At 31.9% G+C, this 22,341-nt stretch overlaps 5 protein-coding genes across 7 annotated transcripts; 2 read left to right on the plus strand and 3 right to left on the minus strand.

Moving 5' to 3' along the window:
- The first annotated feature begins 599 nt into the window (after positions 1-599).
- LOC109814164 (copper transport protein ATX1) lies at positions 600-1,448 on the plus strand. The gene is made up of 3 exons (XM_020378532.3): positions 600-788; positions 883-958; positions 1,064-1,448. The coding sequence occupies exons 1-3, from the start codon at positions 618-620 to the stop codon at positions 1,207-1,209; spliced, it is 393 nt and encodes a 130-aa protein (XP_020234121.2). The 5' UTR covers positions 600-617; the 3' UTR covers positions 1,210-1,448.
- A 1,459-nt stretch (positions 1,449-2,907) lies between these two features.
- Positions 2,908-3,624, minus strand: LOC109814149 (protein EARLY RESPONSIVE TO DEHYDRATION 15). 2 transcript variants are annotated; one of them, XM_020378521.3, is made up of 2 exons: positions 3,358-3,624; positions 2,908-3,263 (listed from the first exon to the last, which is right to left on the minus strand). In XM_020378521.3, exons 1-2 carry the CDS (start codon positions 3,563-3,565, stop codon positions 3,085-3,087), a joined length of 387 nt encoding a protein of 128 aa, XP_020234110.1. In that variant the 5' UTR covers positions 3,566-3,624; the 3' UTR covers positions 2,908-3,084. The 2 variants fall into 2 exon arrangements, with proteins under 2 accessions (XP_020234110.1, XP_020234103.1); XM_020378514.3 differs by having other exon boundaries at positions 2,908-3,269; positions 3,358-3,622.
- Positions 3,625-7,220: 3,596 nt separating this feature from the next.
- On the plus strand, positions 7,221-9,944 carry LOC109814142 (arogenate dehydrogenase 1, chloroplastic). The gene is made up of 7 exons (XM_020378502.3): positions 7,221-7,499; positions 7,568-7,736; positions 8,502-8,657; positions 8,945-9,027; positions 9,131-9,200; positions 9,336-9,410; positions 9,567-9,944. The coding sequence occupies exons 1-7, from the start codon at positions 7,354-7,356 to the stop codon at positions 9,651-9,653; spliced, it is 786 nt and encodes a 261-aa protein (XP_020234091.1). The 5' UTR covers positions 7,221-7,353; the 3' UTR covers positions 9,654-9,944.
- Positions 9,945-10,945: 1,001 nt separating this feature from the next.
- On the minus strand, positions 10,946-17,832 carry LOC109795300 (uncharacterized). 2 transcript variants are annotated; one of them, XM_020354755.3, is made up of 9 exons: positions 17,636-17,832; positions 16,214-16,408; positions 15,617-15,687; positions 15,092-15,145; positions 14,311-14,556; positions 14,139-14,201; positions 12,246-12,314; positions 12,118-12,163; positions 10,946-11,312 (listed from the first exon to the last, which is right to left on the minus strand). In XM_020354755.3, exons 1-9 carry the CDS (start codon positions 17,667-17,669, stop codon positions 11,251-11,253), a joined length of 840 nt encoding a protein of 279 aa, XP_020210344.1. In that variant the 5' UTR covers positions 17,670-17,832; the 3' UTR covers positions 10,946-11,250. The 2 variants fall into 2 exon arrangements, with proteins under 2 accessions (XP_020210344.1, XP_020210345.1); XM_020354756.3 differs by having other exon boundaries at positions 17,704-17,828.
- A 1,796-nt stretch (positions 17,833-19,628) lies between these two features.
- LOC109795569 (uncharacterized) lies at positions 19,629-22,112 on the minus strand. Its single transcript, XM_020355112.3, has 2 exons — positions 21,109-22,112; positions 19,629-20,492 (listed from the first exon to the last, which is right to left on the minus strand). Exons 1-2 carry the CDS (start codon positions 21,969-21,971, stop codon positions 19,853-19,855), a joined length of 1,503 nt encoding a protein of 500 aa, XP_020210701.1. The 5' UTR covers positions 21,972-22,112; the 3' UTR covers positions 19,629-19,852.
- Positions 22,113-22,341: the final 229 nt, after the last annotated feature.

The raw sequence follows: 22,341 nt of genomic DNA on the forward strand, positions 1-22,341 counted from the left end.
CTCCAACTTAAACAATGAACGACTCTCTTAAAAAGCTTTTCGGGTCTGTTTTCAAGAGCTTAATGGGTATGATTAATTTATGAGAGATGTATAAGCAAAGCATGAATATCAATCAGCATATCCCAAAATTCATGAAAAGGACCATCCACTTACCTACTCACTAAATACTAAGATTATAGGGAGTCAATCTCACAAGAAATCCAAAAAACCATAGACCTAAGAACCTTTGCTGTGCTCACAAAAAAGAATAAATAATCCTATTTTTTTGTAATTGAATAAATGAGTTTTTCTTGTGTCCAACCACTACTCAAATTAAAAGTGAAAAATATTGGTCAATTTTCCTAAACCTCAACAATAATAACAGAAAGTTACGTTGTAATTCTATTTGTATTGTCCATCGTGGAGAATCTATATTTAGCATTTTGTTATCCCAGTAGACAAATGTCGCAAATCTAATGAAAGTTGCAAGAATTAGTTTGTTCTTCATCTTTGTTCACTTGTTTTTGGCCAAACCCAACAGAGACATTGTGGTTGCCAACCTTACCAAATGAGTGGAGGCCAATTGCTCCCAAGTCACCAGTTGTTGGAATCACAGAAAGTGAAGGATTCCATTTTTCATGCACAGAATCTCATTCCCTCTCCACTCATTGTTATTTCATATAAATGTGGCTGTATGTCACACTGTGCCTAAGTCACCCTTTTCTTTCTTCTACTTGCTCCAGGCTTCTAACATCCTACACATTAATTTTGTATCAATTCTCCACATAGAGATAATTAGAATGGCCAATGTGAGCAACTTTGTTATTAATTTTCATCCTTTTGTTTTCAGCTATATATATGGGACAGAAAAACTGATCAAAGTTTTATGTTGTGTGTCATCAGGTAGTGGAAGTGAAGGTTGGTTTACACTGTGACGAGTGTATCAAGAAAATTTTCAAGGCCATCAAGAAGATTGAAGGTAACTAATTAATTTCCATATAAGGTCCCAATGACAAAGAATCATATACTATATTTTGTTTATCACTTTTCTTCCTTGAATAATTTTTGAGCCGTGGGATTGCAGATATTGAGACGTATAACGTGGACAAACCGTTGAATAAGGTCATCGTTACAGGCAATGTCACAACAGAAGAAGTGATTAGAGTTCTTCAGAAGATTGGCAAGAATGCAACCCCATGGGAATGTCCTCAACTCCAACCCAATTGCTGAATTCACAATTCCAGTTACCAAACATAGCCTTAAAGTTTTCTTTACCTCAAGAAAAGAAACACACGATTAATAAGGAGTGAAATTATATCGTATATGTAGAGTTTGTCGAGGTATAATTATATATCTAACTATTTTAATTTGTAATTTTTGACCTTAAATCTTCGAATGAAAGCATCTGATGGAGTGACATAAAATGAAATAAGAGATTGATGAGAATAATGATTCGATTTATTTGCAAAGTCTCTTTGTTTAACATTTCCTTTACCTTGACAAATGGAGCAACCTAAATTGATACTGTAGTTGTGATTTTCGTAGTACTTATCCTAAACACGCTAAATGGAAGCCTATTTTCGCATTTTTCTCCACTAATTACATTCAAAATTATAATACGATATATTTTAGTAACTGCTACTTTTTTTATTATTATTATTTAACACTTCTATTCCTAAATGGCTAAATTCATACTACACACTTTATAACTTTGAAAATTACTCACGATCTACAATAAAAAAAGAACCATCTTTTCATTAATTTATAATCAAAAGGGCCGAATCTATATTTGAAACATAATCTTTCTATTTATTATTAATTTAAATTTATATTTAATGTTTTATTTCAACCTGTTATTATACCATTTCTATTATGATATAAATACTATATGCAAAAATAATTTTTTAATTATTGCTTTTGTTTACAAGTACTTCCTCTCGGAAGTTTCTCAAATATAGTACACGAAGTGACTCTTTCCTTTTCTCAGAAGTATTTATCTACACTGATATATCTCATATCTGTATGTCATATACTTATGAAGTTCAAGTATTAGATTAGATGAGGTAAAACAAAGAAATGGGGATAAGTTTAAATAAATTCTTTCAAATAAACTCTGATCTATATCTGATTTCACCAACACTACTATTAGCCACATAAGTTTTATTATAAATGAAATTTATTTGTGTAAGCAAAACATTGATGATGAAATTACACCACTCTTTTTTTCATTAATTGGGAGGGTTAATTGAAAATTAGTTTCGCATTTTGATTGTAAGAAAATAAGCTCTAGGCAAAGTGTTAGCCGTGCATATTTGTGTACAAGTTCCATCGGAGAATCATACATTTCAATGTTTGGTTAGTTGAGAAGTAAGAAATTATAACTCCTAGTCTGCGTCCATTTGGTGGCATGGCAGTTGAAAAACAGAGCTTGTATTGAAGAGGAATGAAACAAATTGTCATATTTCTTTTTGTTGAAAAGAAAAGAAAAAAAAAATGACAGAAGTATTTGATATTGGCATAAGATGTTTTGTTTGCTACACCTTCCACTCTTCTTTAATTTTGGACTTGTACTTTAGTCTTCTAGGCTTAGGCTTTCTAGCCCAAAGAATAAAAGATTTAATTTATTTTATCTTTCTATTTTTAATGAAAATGTCTAATGAAAAATGACAAAAGATTTGTAACCGGCCCACCCCAAGTCCACAAATGACCCTTTTGTCTGTTTTAGCCCACCGGATTAGAAGATCCTTTCGTTTTAGCAACGAAAGTGCATGAATCGTGTCAAAAATAAACGCAACCCTATTAAAAAGATTAAATTGAAGCCTTGTAGATAGTTGAATTAATTAGGCACACACCCATAAGCCATACTATTTTGTTAATCTCTTGGTTAAACTCGGTAGTAATTGCTAACTTCACTTCAAAAAAAAGATCTAGAACAATACAATAGGCGAGCAGTTATGATTGTGAAAGAAACCCAGTTTATGTTATGTAAGCACTAAGCAGAGCAAGAAGCAACAAGACGAAAATTAAAATGAGAAATGTAAACAAATAAACTAAAGCTGTGACGCTTTTATGTACATAAGCGGTGGGAGATGGGCCTGGCTGCGTCTAACGGGGTTGGTGAATAGCCCGTGGGCTGACCTTGGGCTTGACAAACTTAGGGGCCTTTTCCGCATACCTGGGCGCTTGGGCCGACCCACTGCCACAGCCACAGGTTCGCCATTTGAGCACTTCCAAAGACACCAACTTCTTCTCCTCCTTCCCCTCCTTTTCATCTTCATCTTCATCTTCATCTTGTGCATCCATCCAAAAACAAATTAATTAATAAAATAAAATAAAAAGAAAGATAAATAAAAAGAATGTATAGGAGAAGTAAATTACGGAGATGTTGAGGGAAGGCAAAATCGAAGGCGTCGTTTAGGAATTGGGGATCTTGGAAGCAGTCGCGGAGCCAGTAGTCGCGGAACCAGGGAGAGGAGTGAACGAGATCCCACCATTGTTGGGAAAAATCCTCCACCCTACGATATGCCAGCGGCACGAACATTGGAGCGTTCGGATTCAAGGCGGATGAAGAGGAAATGAGTTCCATTGGAGACGATAAGGATCAGTCACTGTTGTCGTCCTGCTTATCCACTTAGCCTTAGGGCTGCCTTCCTATTTATAATATAAACGCAAACACAGTGTGATTTGTGACAACTAAAACGACACAGTTTGGTGTTATTGCACACGTGAGATGCGTGTGGATAGAGGACACTGTTTTTGACATTCAACGAGTCATGGGTATGCATGACATGATGCATTGCAGACAAGGTTATTAGGTTCCACGTCATTTTTGTCTCCTCTTCTGCTTGGTCGGTGCATTGTACCATCTGATCTACCCATCTCATTTACTTCACTTTTTTTTTACACTTGTCTTTTATCTACTACCTCATTCACATTAACTGCTTTTAAAGAAATTAATAATAAAATATCACACAAAATACATTATTTAATTCATTTGAACGTTACTAGAGAATCCATTCATAATAATTACAGTATCAAAGGATTATTTATACAAAATTCATTTTTTATAAATCAATCCATTTGAACAATTTTTTTCTTAAATAATATTTTTTTAAAAAAAATTAAAAAAAATATCTATTACACATTATTTACACAAATAGACCTCTTTACTGTTCACACTCAGAATTCGGTTCCCGGCGGAGAACCGAATTCTAAGCAGTGTTATTTTTATTTTATTTTTTTTTGCGTTTTAGTTTCGGTGGAAGAAGAAAACTGGATTCAGAACGGACCGTTCTGAAATCAGAACAGCCCACCATTCCAGATAAAAAATATACACATGACGAATGGATCAGAACGAATCATTCTAAGCAGAACGGGTCGTTCTCCAGAGAGAACGAGAACGACTCGTTCCAGTTACAAAATTGACACTTTCTTAAGCCCAAAACAAAAAAAATTAAAAAAAAAATTGAAACACTACTCAGAATTCGGTTCCTTGGGAACCGAATTATGAGTATGAACAGTAAAGAGGTCTATTTGGATAAATAATGTGTAATAGATGTTTTTTTTGTAATTTTTTTAAAAAAAATATTATTTGAGAAAAAAATTCTCCATTTGAATGCTCAAATCCTCAATTATGTAAGCTTACTCATTTCTTTAAAAGTTAATCATTCATGCACTGTCAATGTAAAGTTTTTTACATTAGTAACCAATCATATTTTTTTAAATTATTTTATTTTATTTTTATTTCATTAAATAAGCAACTGACATGACACTATTAAAATATATGATTGATTGACAGTATAAAAAAACTTTACACGGGCAATGTATAGGTGATTAACTCTTTCTTTAAACTTTACTGTTATTTCATTAAAATGAAACTGAACGTTTATATGATATATATATATATATATATATATATATATATGTATATGTTTTTTTTTAAACATATGATCGTATTTTTAAAAAAAAAATAATCATTTTTTAAAATAAAAAAATTATATTTTAATTTTATTTACAAATAACATTTAGAACAATGACTTTATTTAATTTAAATGTATGTTCGTTTTAATTGAATTTATTTAATTTAAATCAAACTCCTATAATCAAAAAGTTTTGAATATAAATCAAACTGAACTCAACTTTTGTAAATAGGATTTTGGACTTTGAGTATTATGATCGAAAGTTGACATGTGATTGAGGGAGCACTTTACTAAAAGATAATTAGATTCTTTGTCAAAAATTGGTCATTAACGAGACAAGTAAATAATTTATGTTATTAAAAAAAATATAATTCTCAAGTCGAAAAATTGGTCATTAATAAAGTAACTTACCCAAATCATACATATAGTATTTCTTCACAAATACATAACTATGATTCAACACACAACTACATCTTCTTATCATATCATAATATTCAACATTTTCTTAATCATAGAATCAAACACACTCACGTCCGGCACAAGTAAACTCGCGCCCGACTTGAACTCAACCCGAGAGCTCCAAAGCTCTTCCACGCCCGGCGTATCATCATCACGCTCGGCGTGTTGGTAGGCAGAGACTTCCAAGAGTCTCCCAAGCTCGACGTGCCAAACTCACGCTCGGCGCAAATCAGGCAGAGACCTCACTAGGGTCGACTCCCAAGGAGTCTTTACGCCCGATGCGCTCAAATCGCACCCTGCGCCATATCAGTAACTCAAAATTTTGAGTCACTATCTGATATTACGCCCGGCATGGTTCTCCTCACGCCTGATGTGATTCATCCAGAGACTTCCATTCCTAATCTCGCCCGGCGCAACCAACCTCGCACCCAACGTGATTGTACAATGGAGTTCCCTGATGAACGCATGCCCGGTGCCAAGAACTACGCTCGGCATGAACTCAAACAGCAACCCTCACAACTTCAAAAATTCTAACCAAACACTTGAAAATTAGCCAACTCAAACACATGCAATCCATAAATGAAATACATTTACTTCATACGACTCAAAAACAAACTTTATTTCAACATGCAGCCATCAAACGCATCAAAATCACCATTTTCCCAAATTTTTCCGAAACCCCGAAAATGAGAGATATTCTTCAAATCAATCAATGATTTTCAACATTTATACATCAAGCTGAGTTTTTACACTCAGATACAACAATTTAATCTATAATCTAGCTTCTCTCACCTTAGAGAAGAAGAATCCGAGCTCCGCAGAAGAGAAAGGAAGAAGAAGAAGGAGAAGGTCTGTGCTTCTGACTAGTAATCCACACCTCTACTCCTTACCTTCAGCAACAACAACACCACAAGGAAGCTTAGAAACTTGGAACAAGGAAAAGGATGTGAGGAGGAAATGAGAGTGTTGAGGGGAAGGAGGAAGAAGAGCTTGCGGGTCTTGCATTGATCAAACTTAAGTATGACATCGAGTGATGATTAAATTTTTTTTTTTTTTTTTTTGCAAAATGAAAAATTTTTCTTTACAAATATTAAAGATGAATATTAAAAAAATTTGAAACCAAATAAATCGTATTTGTAAAAAGTGGAAGTCCTCTAAAAATAAAAATTATTTTTCAAAACACAACTTCTATTTTTTTTAATAGGAGTAATGCTTCAAATCACAATTTATTTTATTTTATTTTTATAAAAACTAAGTCGTGTTGAAAGTACAACCTTCTTCAAAGTAAATTTTGTTATGTAAAGTTAAAAAATAAATCATGTTTTAAAAAACAAATTTTATTAATAGAAAACATAAAATTCGCATTTTGAAACACGACTCTCTTGAAGTTGAGTTTAGAAACATAACTCATCTATTTTTTTTAATCTTTTTTAAATATCTATTTTGAGATTTTGTTTTTAAAAAGTATCCTTCTCTGATGAAAAAGCCACGATTAAAAAAAAAGAAAAAAAAAAGACAATCTTTCAAAACAGATTAAATGCAACTTATAATTATAATTGTTATTATTTATTTTAAAATCAAATAATCAGACCTGGAAAAAAGATAAATTATATATCTACAGAAATTTTCTATAAAAAAAACAATTATAATAAAATAAAAAAGAGAACAGAGAGTATAAATAAATAAATAAAAACTTGATAAGAAACAACTCGCAAAGCACAAGACTAAGCAAAGGCATGTTCAATAACTTCCGGGTGGAATAAAAAAAATTCTAAAACAAAAAGCAGTAACTAAGAAAGAAAATATTTTATGAACACAAGTTTCACGATGTGTCAAAACTAACAATCAAGAATTATTTTTTCATAACATGAATCATATGAACACCAAATCGACCAGTACCTAACAAATATTAGGTGGAGCTAAGTATAAGAGTTAAAGGCCGACCCCAATCTGATCTGGTTAGCACGTATAGTGAAACACAGAATAGAAGGCAATCATGTCTCTGAAAATTGGCATAGTTGGGTTTGGTTCCTTTGGGCAGTTTCTGGCGAAGACTATGATCAAACAAGGCCACACTCTAAGGGCAACTTCTCGTACTGACTACTCCCAATTATGCCACCAAATGGGCATCCAATTCTTCAGGTAAAACAAATGCTTCAATTATGTTATCTATACAATGACAACCTTCACCTTCTCATGTCTCTCTGCAGGGATGTTGCTGAATTCCTCGAGGCCGACAACCATGTCATACTCATATGCACATCCATCCTGTCTCTCTCCAAGGTTCTCACCTCTATGCCACTCACTCCTCTCAAAACACCAACACTCTTTGTTGATGTGCTTTCAGTTAAAGAGCACCCAAGAGATCTTCTACTTCGGGTACTTTCATCTTTTACTTGCTTCATTTCGATCATTCCTCTTCTTTTGTTTCTTTTACATTTAACAATGTGTGCTTTCCTTGGTGTGAACCATTATGAATTTATGATACAAGAAATGTGTAAGGATATTAATACATGTGAAAAACTCGACTTTTGTATTCACAAAGGATAAGGTTATCGAAGAATATATAAATGAAAAAAAATTATTATCGATCTTATAAATTGCATCAAACTCAAATTCATATTTTAATATGGTAAAAAACTATTCTAAATCCACTTTAAAAGAATCACTTATTATTATATATGTATTAAGTCTAATAATAATATAAATAAGGAAATATATTAAAAAATCTTAATCCTACGTCGATCAAAGATAAAACTAACTAAGAGCATTTATTACACTTTGAGACTTATTTATCTATTAGGCGATTAATAGGGACGTTCCATTTCTTAATAACCTTAGATGGAAGGATTTGCTTGGGATGAATTGGGTATAAATGTGCTATGTTTCTCCTCCCTTCTAATTGTGTTAGCTTTACCCATTACAAGCTGCATTACAAGTTCGGGAAACACAGGTTAATCCTTCAAGAAGACCAAAATCAATATAGTCATGAATGGACAAATTTGGTGTTTTATAATCATGGGTAGCTTAGTTATTATTAAAATCTAACAAAATTGTCAAACCAGTTTCACATTAGAGTAAGGCCTCTCATAGAATTTCTCAGATATCATGTTTCAAGGACACTGTTTCCATCTTTCATAACAGGTATTGCCAGAGGAGTCAGACATACTGTGCACGCACCCAATGTTTGGACCAGATAGTGGGAAGGATGGGTGGAAAGATCTAACTTTCGTGTATGATAAAGTGCGAATCCGAGATGAAGCTATCTGCTCTAACTTTCTCCAAATTTTTGCAAGTGAGGTAGGTTAATTGCCTTGGTCAATTGCCATCAATGACAAAAACTTTCCAACTAATGGTGCAGCCAATGAAGAATGAAATAATGAAGTATAAAGTTAGAGTTTTGAATTAGGCTTTGATAATAACACCTTAACAACAGTTATATGCTAAAATCGTTGAATGCAGAAAAAAAAAAGTCAAAAAGATTTGTCACAACTTAGAATAAGTAATCATGAAGAATTTATTGTGAGTGCCTCACATTTTATCGAAGGTGATTTATTATCCATTTCACCCTGCTTTCTTTTGAAAAGGGTTGCAGGATGTTACAAATGTCTTGTGAGGAACATGATAAACTAGCTGCCAAGAGCCAATTTATCACACACACTATAGGGAGGTATATATGTTGCCTTCTACACATCTAATCAACCATGCACAAACACGTATAGATAGTAATATACATGCTCAGTAGGTACAACTTTGGCCTTCTTTTTTATCAGGACATTGGCTGAACTGGATATCAAGTCCACACCTATCGATACAAAGGGCTTTCAGACACTTGTTCAATTGGTATATCGTCAATCATCTTGTTTTCAAAATTTCCCCGTCCCTCCTTCAAAAGCTTTCCTTTCATTTTTTGGTTTGCAACTAGGCATGGTATAATCATCAAAGTGCAGTTCATTGACATGTTAATACTTATTGCAGAAGGAAACCACCACGAGAGATAGTTTTGACTTGTATAGTGGACTATTCATACATAACAGGTTCGCTGTACAAGAGGTATGGAACTACTTCCCAGATGGCTATTTCCCAAAACATAGTACTCAAAATGTCTACTTATAGTAGGAAAAAATTAGCCATTCACTCTATAGAAAAGATTGAAACACTAAAACAAGTAAATGAAGATAGACTCATTGAATTATGCCAAATATGCAGCTAGAGAATCTCGAACGTGCCTTGCAGAGAGTCAAAGAGATGCTTGCTCAAAGGATGAATGAGGAGCTGGGTACAGAAAATACTTAATGTTGATGCACAGCACAATCCTCTTGTTGACAATGGTTTATTCTTGAATTATGCTTATAGGAGAGAGTGGTTGGTGCATGGTACCGTTAACAAAGATTCATTCATGAAATATTTAGACATTTTATATCTCAAGAAGACCAAGGCTGGAGTTATTTTTTTTATTCAGAGGCCGGAGTTTCAGCAAGTAGATTAATGCTTAATCATTTGTAGTAAAAAAGTACCAACGTTATTGCTTCCAGCATATACTGGTAAATTTAGAAAGCATCAGAAAACTGACATTTGGGTCGCCGAGATTTGTCTAAAACATGTTAATCTCCGTTGTTTTTGTTTGATTCAATTCACTATTTCAAGCCGAATCACTTGCCATCTCTTTGCAATAATAAAAAAAATAAAAGATAAATTATATTTTTGGTTTCCTATAATATCAAATATGTAACTTTAATTATTTTATTTTTATAATTTTAATCCTCTAATTGAATAAAATCTACAATTTTAGCCACTTAATAAATATACATAGTAAAAATTAAAATATTAGTCATAATTTAACATTTAACATTAAGTGAATGACATAATAATTAATATTAAAAATATTTAAACTATATTTTATTTTTAATTATTATTATTACCTAAAAAATGATAAAATAAGATAAAAAATTATAACTCCTTTAAAAAAAGAATGAAAATCTTGACTAAAAGTATAATTGAACCTAAGGATTGTTAAATATTAATTATTGCATCATCTCCTACTATTATGTCACAAGTATTACAATTTTAATGATTGATAGATGGGGCGACAAAATTACAAATTTTATAAAATTAAGACACTAAAATTGTTAAATTAAAAATATAAAGATCAAAAGTGCAAATTTAATATCATAAAAGACAAAAAAAAAATCAATTTAACCTTAAAATAAATCATACCGCTAACCTTTAATCCTCAAGGATCTTGACATGAACATTGTGGTCTTCTAAACAATGGTAACTAAAAAGTGAGCACACATTCCCAGGTGATCACCCAAATTGGTTAAGGATATTTTTGGATTGGATTATCCGTTAAGTTTACCAATCCAATCTAACCGGTTTTCTAATGATTACTAGAATTTTTGCCAAAGCAACATAATTTCATTTTTCGTTTATGCTAGCAAAATGCAATGCGAGCATATCATTTTAATTTTGGTTCAAGTATCTCCAACCAAGTTGAACACATTTATTTTGGTTCATAAAAGGAAGGGAGCCACGCAGGAAAACACTGGCAACAAGTGCTGCCATTATTTTACCAATACAAAATCAAATGGTACGTTTGAAATTGCCCTGGCGTGCCTCACTTCTCCAATAAATAATAAAGGAATCATAAGAAGTTAATCTAGTACAATTTATACAAAAGTATACTAAATTTGGTCATCAACAAAGGACACCTTTGCCCAATATATAAGCACAAACCATTATTTTTTAATCTATCACTAAACTTCTGCTAATATAAATATAAGCTATTTGCTGCCAGAACAAAAAGAATAACTGGACTTCAAATTAAATTTGCATCTCCGCTCCCCAACAAATTAATGCCGCAGACTAATCCTCAACAATAGAATGGGCTAGCTCACTTGCTATTCTGGAATGACGGTAAGATAGCAATGAGAGGATCTCTGTAACCAACAGCTTCTGCAAATGATAATAGCAAAAACAGTAAGGAATTAATCACACACATTAGAGTAGTGGAACAATAAATGTGGACAGCCAATCATCAAAAGTGCAGTAGTAAGTTAATATTCATAATATTGTTGAGTCTAGGGAGTGAGCAGTAACTATGGCAATTGGATAGAAAACAAAAAATCATGAAGAACCATGTTCACACAGAATAGCAGAAATTAGAGAGCTAGAATATAAGCTTCCAAATTCCAGTTAATCAATAATTAGAAAATTCATGAAACTTGTATCACCTAATAGCCATATACTTGTAAATTATAATGAACCGCATTAATCTTCAAAATCCTGTTACTTATCATCATTTAACAAGTGCAAGAAGTAGACATCCAGTGGGTAGGGTTTAGGCATTTGGTAAACCCAAATTCTCACACACTACAATGTATAATACGTTAGCATCTTTTATGAGGTAATTAAAAAACTTCATGAACCTGCGACTTTTCATTGTTTAACAAACACAAACCTCGGATGAGTTTAACCATTTGGTGCTCCTGCATTCATACAGTAGCACACACAAATTTTTAATATCTTTGATGCTGGGGAATTCAGGATCCCTGGTTAGGTTGGGCATTTCTATGGGTAGTTGGGGACCTACTACGGCATGGGGGATCTACATTAGGAGCGAGGGAGAAGAGAAAAAGGAAGGGGATGTTTCATCAGAAGGGGCATGGTCAGGAACTTGCAAGCCTACCAAGTGAGTTAATCTCATGGGATTAGGACAACTAAAATTCTTTAAATTAATGAAAGGTCATAGTCATTATACCTCCATCTTGAAAGAGAAGCTTCAACACTTCTCCACCTACATCTGTCTGCAAGATTTCAAAACAAAAACCGTAAGGAAAAGTAGATATTTAAGAAGGATCCACAATTAAGAGAACAGGGAAAGATCACCTTAACAGGAAGTGAAGTACCAAACTGTTCCAAATACCCTATAACTTGCCCTTCTTTGATTAGATCACCCTGTGGATTTTAAAAATGAAAACGGACAATTGATTATATGCAAAAATGCTACAAATGAAATAGAAAATAAAGAAGAAAATGATTTGTAGTTAGTTCAATGAAAGTGAGATCCACAAACAACTTGACAAAGCTTCTGAAAGATGTGACATAAATATTCCTCGGTAAAAAAATAAAGGTCAACCTATATCAACCTACATAAGAATATCTATAAAAAAAAATGTTTAATTTGCACGTTTCCATGGATAAGATTGCCATAAATTCCTATTTGTTAGAATATATTGGGATTTTGTCCTAATTTTTTGGCCATAGAGAACCCAAGACAACAATTGCTATAGTTTACTACTTAGCACTTAAATACTGACAAAATTGAAATGGCAATATATAGGTTAAGGAATAAATATGATTGACTGAAAAGAAAATTGACACTTCTTCGCATGGTCATATCCTCAATCATATAGTGTGGATGATGGAGTCAAAGTAGATGCCAATGCGGATGCAAATTCACCAAAGCATCAAACTGTAAACATTTCACAATGCTTATCTTCTAGTGATTCTTCTTTTTTTTTTAAATCCATCTTCTAGTGACTCTCTTAATGAATGAAAGTACAATTATTTAAAAAATACATTAAAAATGATTTTAAAAAGTATGCTTAATATATCATTTGATTCCTGAAGTTTTTGAGAACTTTTAATCAGGACCCTATACTAAAAAAAAATAGTAATTAGGTCCATAATCTTTTTAGTTTTTATATTTTTGTAATTTAGTTCCTTAAGGTTAGACATTTGTTTATAATCTATGAAATTTGACAGAATATTCTTTATATCGACAGCCACATCAGATTATGTTCATGGATAAGGAGATTAGGCAAATTTTAGTGATTATGGATTTAAGAGTGTGGGAGACTAGTGATTCGGGAGATTAGGAGAATTTTAACATATAGGAATTATAACATGATACGTATGGATGATAACATGAAATAATAATCTAATACTGTTCAAATATGAGGATATAAAAAATATTATGTTAAATTTCACAGATTGTAAATGGGTGTCTAATTCTATGGACTAAATTACAAAAATATAAAAAGATGAAAGACTCAATTTTAGTTTTTTTTTTTAGTTTGGGGATCTAATTAAAAATTCGCAAAAAAATTCAAGAAACAAATGATGTATTAAACCCAAAAGCCAAAAAGTTTTTGAATTTTCGTAATGAAGTCACTCTTATGTTTGTTCATTTCAAAAGTAATCAAATAATCAATTCATATTCTAATTTAAAGAATAGATGTAAAATAATAGAGTATAATAATAGAAAATTATTACTTTTATTATATATATATATAATATATATATATATATTCATTTAGAATATTTATTAATTAATATTGATGTGAACAAATATAACTAATGCTTATATTAAGGTAATGCAATTTTTAAAAAAATATTATGTACCCAATAAAAGCAACTTTATTAACAGCAACACTCGATTAATTATTATTAATTACTTTTTTTCACCACAATCTGTTTTTGTAAATTAAATTGATTTAAAAAGTCAACGCATGCATGGTAGAAAGGCCCACTAGTAGACCTAGGCTGACACATAGGCAGGATACATAATAACACTGAAGCAAGGCATGATAACCCTTCACATGCTACAGGTAAACATGAACAATATACAAACCACAAATGTTTGTTTGTGATCTGGCAGAACCTTAGGATGCAAAGTACATGTGCATATGCTCCCAATGCTGAGTTTACAGTAAAAGACACAATGTAAAGGGACTATTCTAGGTCATGATAAGCTGATGACTTAGAAAGACCATGTACCTCTTTACAGACAGGAGGTTGCCTTTTCCCTTTCACTATTCTATATCTTCGAAATGCACCAACCTGGAAAGAGATAGAATACAGAAATTGATTGTAAACTCCACATACCTCATCTCAAAGATAGTAAATCAGTGAAAGCAAAGGGCAAAGTATATATTTATACAAGGCATACCGTAGGAGATGATACTACAACATAGTTATTGCTACCAGAAGCATCTAATGCTGCCAATTTTGATGACTTTGCTAAGGAATCATTTACAAATGGAGATGACTTTGCTGGTGATGGTGGTGGGATAGAAGGCACTGATTCTACCACCGGTTTAGTTGGAACGGGTGGTGTTGTAGTTGGTGAACTGTTAGCCATAGGCGCTTTAGTTACTCCAACGGTTCGTTTCAGATGCATCTCAGTCTCTCCAACCTAACTTAACAAAAGCAAAATAACATCATTCAGAGATCTGCATATAAAAAAAGCTAAAATCATGTTCTTTTGGTGAACCAAGTATAAATAAAAGGTGTAGTTGGATCTAAGTTACACACAATGTTGAATAAAATATTACATTTAACAAAATTCAATCTTCATGAAAAAAGAAAAGGAAAATATGATATTCAGATATGGTATGAAGCCGAAAAGAACCACTTTCTCAAGCTTGAATTACAATGTGCTAAAACAGACAAAAGCACCATTAACATTAAGTCATTAATGAATATTTGCTATGACACATGTTGAGAAAATCATATTTACTGCAGTCACTACTGACATCTGGCTAACGATATATTTTTTTTAATCATTAGATTACATGTTCAATTGAACTAACCAAATATAGTAATTTACAAATAACAAGGAAATGGGAAACCATATAGCTTAAAACATACGCTAAAGGTTCTTTTCATCCTTTGAATTAAAGTGTATTCAAAATTTTACAAAAGTAGAAAACTAGAGACTAGAAGGTCACCTTTAATCTCAGTTCAGCAATTTGAGTCTCATCGCATACCTCTAATATCAGAGTCTGATCATAAGCAAACCAGACATTGTCCAAGTCAACAAAAAAGGAATTACAAAGATAATGAAAGATGGTGAGTTCTGTTAGCATTAAAATCCTTAAGATGTAAGAAAATTATTCCATGCAATATAGCTTTTTCCTATAGAATGGTGCGAAAAGAATCAATTTTGGCTTAAGCATATTTATAGTACTAAAAACTAACGGGGATTATCAGATATTCAGATTCAAGTTAAAAAATGGCTGTTAATAAATGCAATAGGTAGTCTTAAACATAAGACAGAAATTATAAGTAGAAAATATCTTGCTTTAATTCCTTCTAAAAGCTTACATTAAGTATCTTGATTTGTGTCACTTAAAAAATACTCTAGTATTTTGATTTTTGGCTTACTATTTCTAATTACCACCAAACTGTATCATTTATCAATAAAAAGAAACACAATGAAGTTGGAGTTATTAAAAGGATTGATAGCTGTGGACCTCAAATCCACTGGGGAACATTTGCCAAGGTTTTCCCTCCAGAGATTTTTCAGGAAAGCGATCTAAAGAAGCTGCAACATCATAACATTATTGTCAGGTCTTTAGGAATAAGAACGCTAGATGAAAAATCTACACTAGCTGCCAACTTCTTCAGAATTTGGAGTAAAACAGAGTTTTAGCATGCGATCTCTAAACAAGTAAACAACATTTCTCAATTAGCATAATAATTTTCATCAACAACAGAAATAAAATTGTTGCCTAATTTTAAGCATCCGAATAATTATATCATTTTTTTTGTGAGAAAAAGGCAAAGAAACAACAAGAAATGACATGTGGCCTTTATAAGTCAACTTATTCGCATTCTAACATGATCATATTAATTACTAGCATTCATAGAAGTTTAAATTTTCAAATTGGATAAGAATAGTAAGGAAAAATACTTTCTTCTATACATTAATGTATTTCAAAATTTTAAATAACACGTCTGTTATAAAAATCATAAATCAAATAACAACCATAATAAGAATAAAGAATAAGACTTGGTGGTGGCGATAACATCATAAGTACACAAGTCATTTCAAAACCAAAACAACCCACCCTCAGACTTGGTGGCATCAATAGCTTCAGTTGTTTTTGCACAAAACACTAGTGTTCGTTTCCATTTGTTGTGAGAATTAACTGCCAAGCTCTGGGTGAAAAGCCTGCTTTGAGAGTTCCATCCAACACTATGGATGGGAATTATACCTGGCTTTTGAAGCAAGGGTTGCATATGAGACATGGTGTCTGTGAGACCTGAAGTCAAAAAGTACTATTAAGCATCTGGTTTGCAATGGTTTTCAATATGATCATTAAGAATACGGTGATAACAACAATTAATGCTTAAATACTTGTGCATGTCTGTGTCTAACGTCTGTTATAACAGAGAAACAGAAACCTAAAAATGATATTTAAGGTGGGGAGGGGGGGGGTTATTAAACTAAGTAAACTAGACACCATCGTGAAGACAAAGCAAAAAATGTCTGATTGGAATAACATTGAAAGGTAATGTCAAATTTGAAAGAGGAAAAATCAGCAGCTGGCTGTGTTACTTTTATAATGCAAATGATGCAGAAAACATGTTTTGGAATAACGTTGAAAGGGGCTATGAAAATTGACCCTATGTAGATCCGGGAGGGAAATTCAGTCAAAAAGTAGGATTTGGCTTCTCTAAAGTGAGGAGTATACTACATAACCAAAAATGCGAAGTTAGAATGGCGGATGAAAAATCAACAGCTGAGGATGTGATACAATACATGCACCAGCACATGTATATTACAACAATAATGAACCACTCAAGCAAGATATGGGTTTGTTTGGTTTAAATTTTGGTAGAATTGATTTTGAAAGAATTGGTGTTTGAAAAGAAATAATTTATATTTGGAGATGATGTTTTAAAACGAGTTATAATAAAGTATAAATCACTTTTAAAATATAAAAATATGCATATTTAAAAAAAAAAAATTAAAATAGTACTAGTTTCACACCTAGATTAAACTCTCCCTCTTGAAATCAATTCTAATAAGTACTAGCAGATTTTGATCCCCAAAACTTTAACAAAACAAACATGTTGCTGTGAAAACCACATTCCATGACATGAAACGTAATTTTCCAAGTAAAACAAAGAGGCCATATAAATTTGAAAATCAAACCAGCAGTTCATAAGGTCCACATTAAATCCAAAATCGATTTACATTATAGAATAAATCATCATCAATTTGATCCTTAAAGCACCATCCTCTCGGAAATATTCTTTAAGGATTTCTTATATAATTTGTTTATTCAAATGACTTGTTATATAAGGTTTATTCTTATATTATAAGGTCATAAATCGCGAGGGTTCGCACAAATGTATAACGCGAAAGAGCGCATAAAAATGAAGATGCAATGTGGTTGTAAAAAATCCACACAAGTAAAGGCAACAAAGAGAAGGGAAGCAGAAAAGGTGCAAATACATAGAGAGAGAGGGAGAGAGAGAAATACAGTGGAAAGATGGAATGGCAGCGGAGGAACCCATGGAATGCAGAGAAAGGAAGAATACAATGCTTAACTTATAGAGAGGAAATGCGGACTTGTTAACGATTTAATTTTAACGTAAGCTTCGAAATCTTCGCCTTCGCTCCACCGAGTTGTAAATAAATGGTTTTCTCATTTCTCATCGCTTCTTATTTCCTATGCAACGCAGTAGGCTTCTACTTAATAGACACACCGCCGCGTGGAATCTCAACACATATACAACTCATCTTTTTTTTTTTTTTTTTCATAATACCTTAAGAATTTAATTGAAATATGATAATAGAATAATTTTTATATCGTAATTCAATCATATAATTTTATGTGACTAAAAAAATATTAATTTTATAGTGTAAACTAATATGTTACCGATAATATATTAAAATTAAATTCGCTACTTGTATCGAATGTAAGGTCCCTGTTTCTAAAATTGTTTTATACAACTAGCTATTACTATTTTTATATTTACACTTTACTTAAATGATGTGTTAAATGTTTGATTTTTCAAATAATTTTTTATCTCAAAAGTTTCTTACGTGTTTTGAAAATTTTAGAAAAATCATAATCTATACATTAAGAATGTATTTGGAAAAGATATAAAAATTATATTATTTCATCAATCAATTATATAAATAATTAATTATTACTATAATCAAAATAAAATTTTATTTTAACAAGTTTATTGAAAAATAATTTTAAAATATTTAATTATTTAAATATAAAAAAAATAATTTATTGAAAAAATAATAATAAATTTAAAACTTTCAAGTTCATAAAATAGCTTCTTTTTAAAAAAAAGAATTAAATATTTATAAACTTAAATTATAAGTATTTTAACATGTATATTTTGTATGCTAAATATTTATTATATATAATTAAAATTTATAATAAATTACATACACAAATAAGTATTATATTTAAATATATAAATTATATTTAAAATTTGTATAAATAATTTATTTAAATATATAAATTATATTTTAGATTTAACATAAATAATTTATATTGTCACATAAAACTATTTTTAATTATTAATAATTTATTTTAAAATATTGCAATTTAATTTATAAATAAATATGATAAACAAAAAATTGAATTAGATAAGACATAATAAAATCTCTAAAAAAAAGCCTGTTAAAAATAGTTTCTAAAAATATTTTTGTATAACATTCACATTTAAATATATAGAAGCTAATTTTTTTAATACATAATATTTTCTGTAAAAAGATTATTTTTCTTTTTAATAAGTGGCTAAAATGAGAAATTATATTCTCTCTTAAACACACTTTGAGTGCTAGGTACATAAAAAGTTGATTAAATCGGACAATCGGACTCAGATACATTCATTTTATTTTATTTTTTTGCTTAAAGAACGTATAAGAACCAAGTGCATGTAGGGAAAAAAATTAACTATGAGAAAATTATAATTTACCTCCTCTTCGATGTCGAGTGTATTTTAATTCTCAAACTTAAAAAAAATGTACAACAGCTGTGAAAAAAAATAAGTACAACAATTTTCGTTAAACTTTTAGATAAGTGTGCATGTTATTAAATTTCTTATATAATTTTCCATCAAACAAAATTTTCATGTTGAAATCTAGACAATTTTTTTTTCCTTCAAATTTTATTACAATAGAAGTTTAAATTGCACCATCTTCCACTTGGTTTCATCACCAAATGCGCAGATGAACTCGCACGGAATAAAAAAAAATACCTATAATATAGATAAAAAAAAATCTTATACTTAACTTCACCCGTATTTTTGTCTCACAAATTTTAATGAAATTGACACACTCAATTATGTGACTATTTTTTTTTGAATAAAATTTTTTCAAGATACAAGTTTAATTTACTCCATTGATCCAACTTAGTTTCAATCTTTTAATCTTGGAACTTTAAGATATACATATATGACAATTTTTGTGATGAAAAATTAAATGATAAAATAACCAATACACAGACATGAATATTAAAAACTTAAAATATGACATTCATGTAAGAAGCAAAGATTCTGAGTTGAATTGTCCTCTTACACAATAATATAATATAATAATACAAACTTTGGACAATCATAGTGCACTAAAATTAACTGCTATTATATTGTGTGTGCATGTTAAAAAATAAAACAGACCAAGACATATGTATAGATGGATTTCAGAATCGATATTCTTTGACGTAACTCTTAAGCTATGCAATTTTGAGGTACACCGTTTCCCTGAACTCCAACCTCCTAGTTTCATGGTAGAAAGTGTTGTGCTTGTTGGGCCAATACGTGAGCCATATCCAACCCCTTATCTCCCACTCCATGGTCTTCCCCACAGCACCTTTGTCCACCTTCCAACACACACTTTCTCCATACTCATCACGTGCAAAAATAACCCCTCCTTGCCTGGTGAAAGGACGATAAGCACTGGAATACCTGTCTCTGAACCAGGACTTGGGCTTGAACAACGCAACCTTGGAAGGCTTGGATGAAAACACTTCCTTCCCGTCCGTGGTGTCGTGGAGAAGCCAGTTCAGGTTTGCGCTGTAGCCGTAAACTGATTCCTCGAATTTCCACGGCTTTAGGCTCACGGTTGTGGACTCTCCCGCTGATACGCTCAGTCCCAGGTAAGGATTTGGTGGCTCAAATGAGGCTTCTATTCCTTTCTCCACACCGTACTCTATTCGCGGGTTCTCCGAGGATTTCCCAACGGACACGCTCAACACTTGGTGTTGAACTGTGGGGGTGACTTGTAATGATATTCTTGATGGAAAATGTTTTTCAGCTGCACCTGCTCCTCGTTCTCTCATAAGACTCTCATCTACCAGTTTCAGAACATCGCATCTGCCCATACAAATCTAAATATTAATTAAAGAAGGAAACATTAATTGCATGGATAATGATTTAATAGCAGCTAGAAAATATACTTTCTTAGTTGGTGAAAATATTTCACATATATGCAAAGGATAAGATTACTCATTCCTTATATTCTTATCTCAATTTTTTGCCTCTCAAATAAGATGATAAGCCGTTGAAAAATAATATTTTCTCTCTAATTTGTGATAGAAATGATCACTTCTAATTTCTTATTGTGTCTCTTTATTTTTCCAATAGAAAAATGACACTTGCCTCTGGAAATTGCCTTTATCTTTTTTGGGAAAATCCAAAGAATTTATTAAAACTAAGTGAAAGAGATGCTCAGTTAGCATATAGTCCACAACTTTTTGCTCGAATCTGTTAATTTTATTGTGTGGGAGTGTCATTTTTCTGTTATTGCATGGAAAGTTTGAAAAAAAAAAGTGACACATATATAAAGACAACCAGTGACTTAGGTTTCATCCATGTTAAAATAATTCAATTAGAAAAAGTCTCATGTTAATTTATTAAATTCTGATAACGAACAAAAATATATATATGAGAAACTATCCACTTTGAATTGGATAGATATATTATTGGTTACCTTATGTTGTCAATGCTCACCACGATTTCGACCCACTTCTCTTTGATTATGACTTTGTAATTGAATTGAAGAACACCTTCAAGTTGCTGATATTTGAGAGAGAATTGAAGTCTCTCATCAGCAGGATTGTTGTTTGCATTTACAACATCCATGTTTATGACAGGACAGTACAACTGAACCTTCCACAACCCAAAATTCGATAATGCATAGGAAAATAGAGGAGACGGTGTTCTGAACGTGTTGTGATGCGCCTCTTGGAGCTCCACAATCCAGTTCGTGATTGCAAGGTTCACAGAACGCATCCACTGCTCTTCCAAGTTAGAACCCAAAAGTTTCATCAGCAACTTCGATGCTTGCCTTGATCTACACCCCGCCAACTGTTCTTTCAAAGTGCTAAGACAACCAGAACGAAGATCAGAAGGGGCTTCATATATGCAAACTAGGAACAAGAGAGTGAGGAAAGCAAGGTTGAAAATGTCTGAAAAGTTTGAAATAGAATCAAGTCTGAGGAACTTGAGATAGGGACTGTTCTTGTTGGAGCCGTAACGAAGGATATCTTCTATGAAATTAACAAGGAGATTTGAAATGGTTTCTTGGTCTGTTAACTTCATGGTTTTAAAGCTAGGTTTGAAAGGCTTAGAGGTCCACAGAGAGATTTGGATATTGAAGTCTGCGACGATGGCAAAAGAGAGTTTCGAGGGTTGGTGAAGGTTTTTCGATATGGTGAGATTAAGTGATGGTTGAGATGAGTTTGTGGAACATAAGCTCAGCGATGTGGAACTTGTTTTCCATTCTGAGATTGGTGGAAGGTTTTGAATCCATGAAAAGACATCAAGAAATCTGTAATAAGCCATGGCATGCATATGCAGCAATAACCTAGCTATGACTCTCTAGTGTTGTCGTGTGGGGGCTCATGCATTTGGCGTGTTCTCCATTTAATGGACGCAAAAGCAAAGTAGCAATGATTCTGGTTAGGCCAAAAAAGTCAAAAGTAGTGCATGTGATTAGTACGACGACGATTAGCACCTAGAAAAAGGAAAGATGGATTATTTGTACGTAGAAGATAAACTAATTTTGGTATGTTCTATCGTTCATTCCCATCACATGTGCTGGCTGTCTAAAATGCATCACATTATCAAATATTCACCCAAAATAAATATAACTATATATAAAATACAATAATAATAAAAGTGGAAATAATTTCTGTTTACATATTTAGATAGGCATGTTTCG

Source organism: Cajanus cajan, chromosome 9 (assembly GCF_000230855.2).
Source record: "Cajanus cajan strain Asha chromosome 9, NIPB_CcT2T_4, whole genome shotgun sequence".
Taxonomy (NCBI): Eukaryota; Viridiplantae; Streptophyta; class Magnoliopsida; order Fabales; family Fabaceae; genus Cajanus; species Cajanus cajan.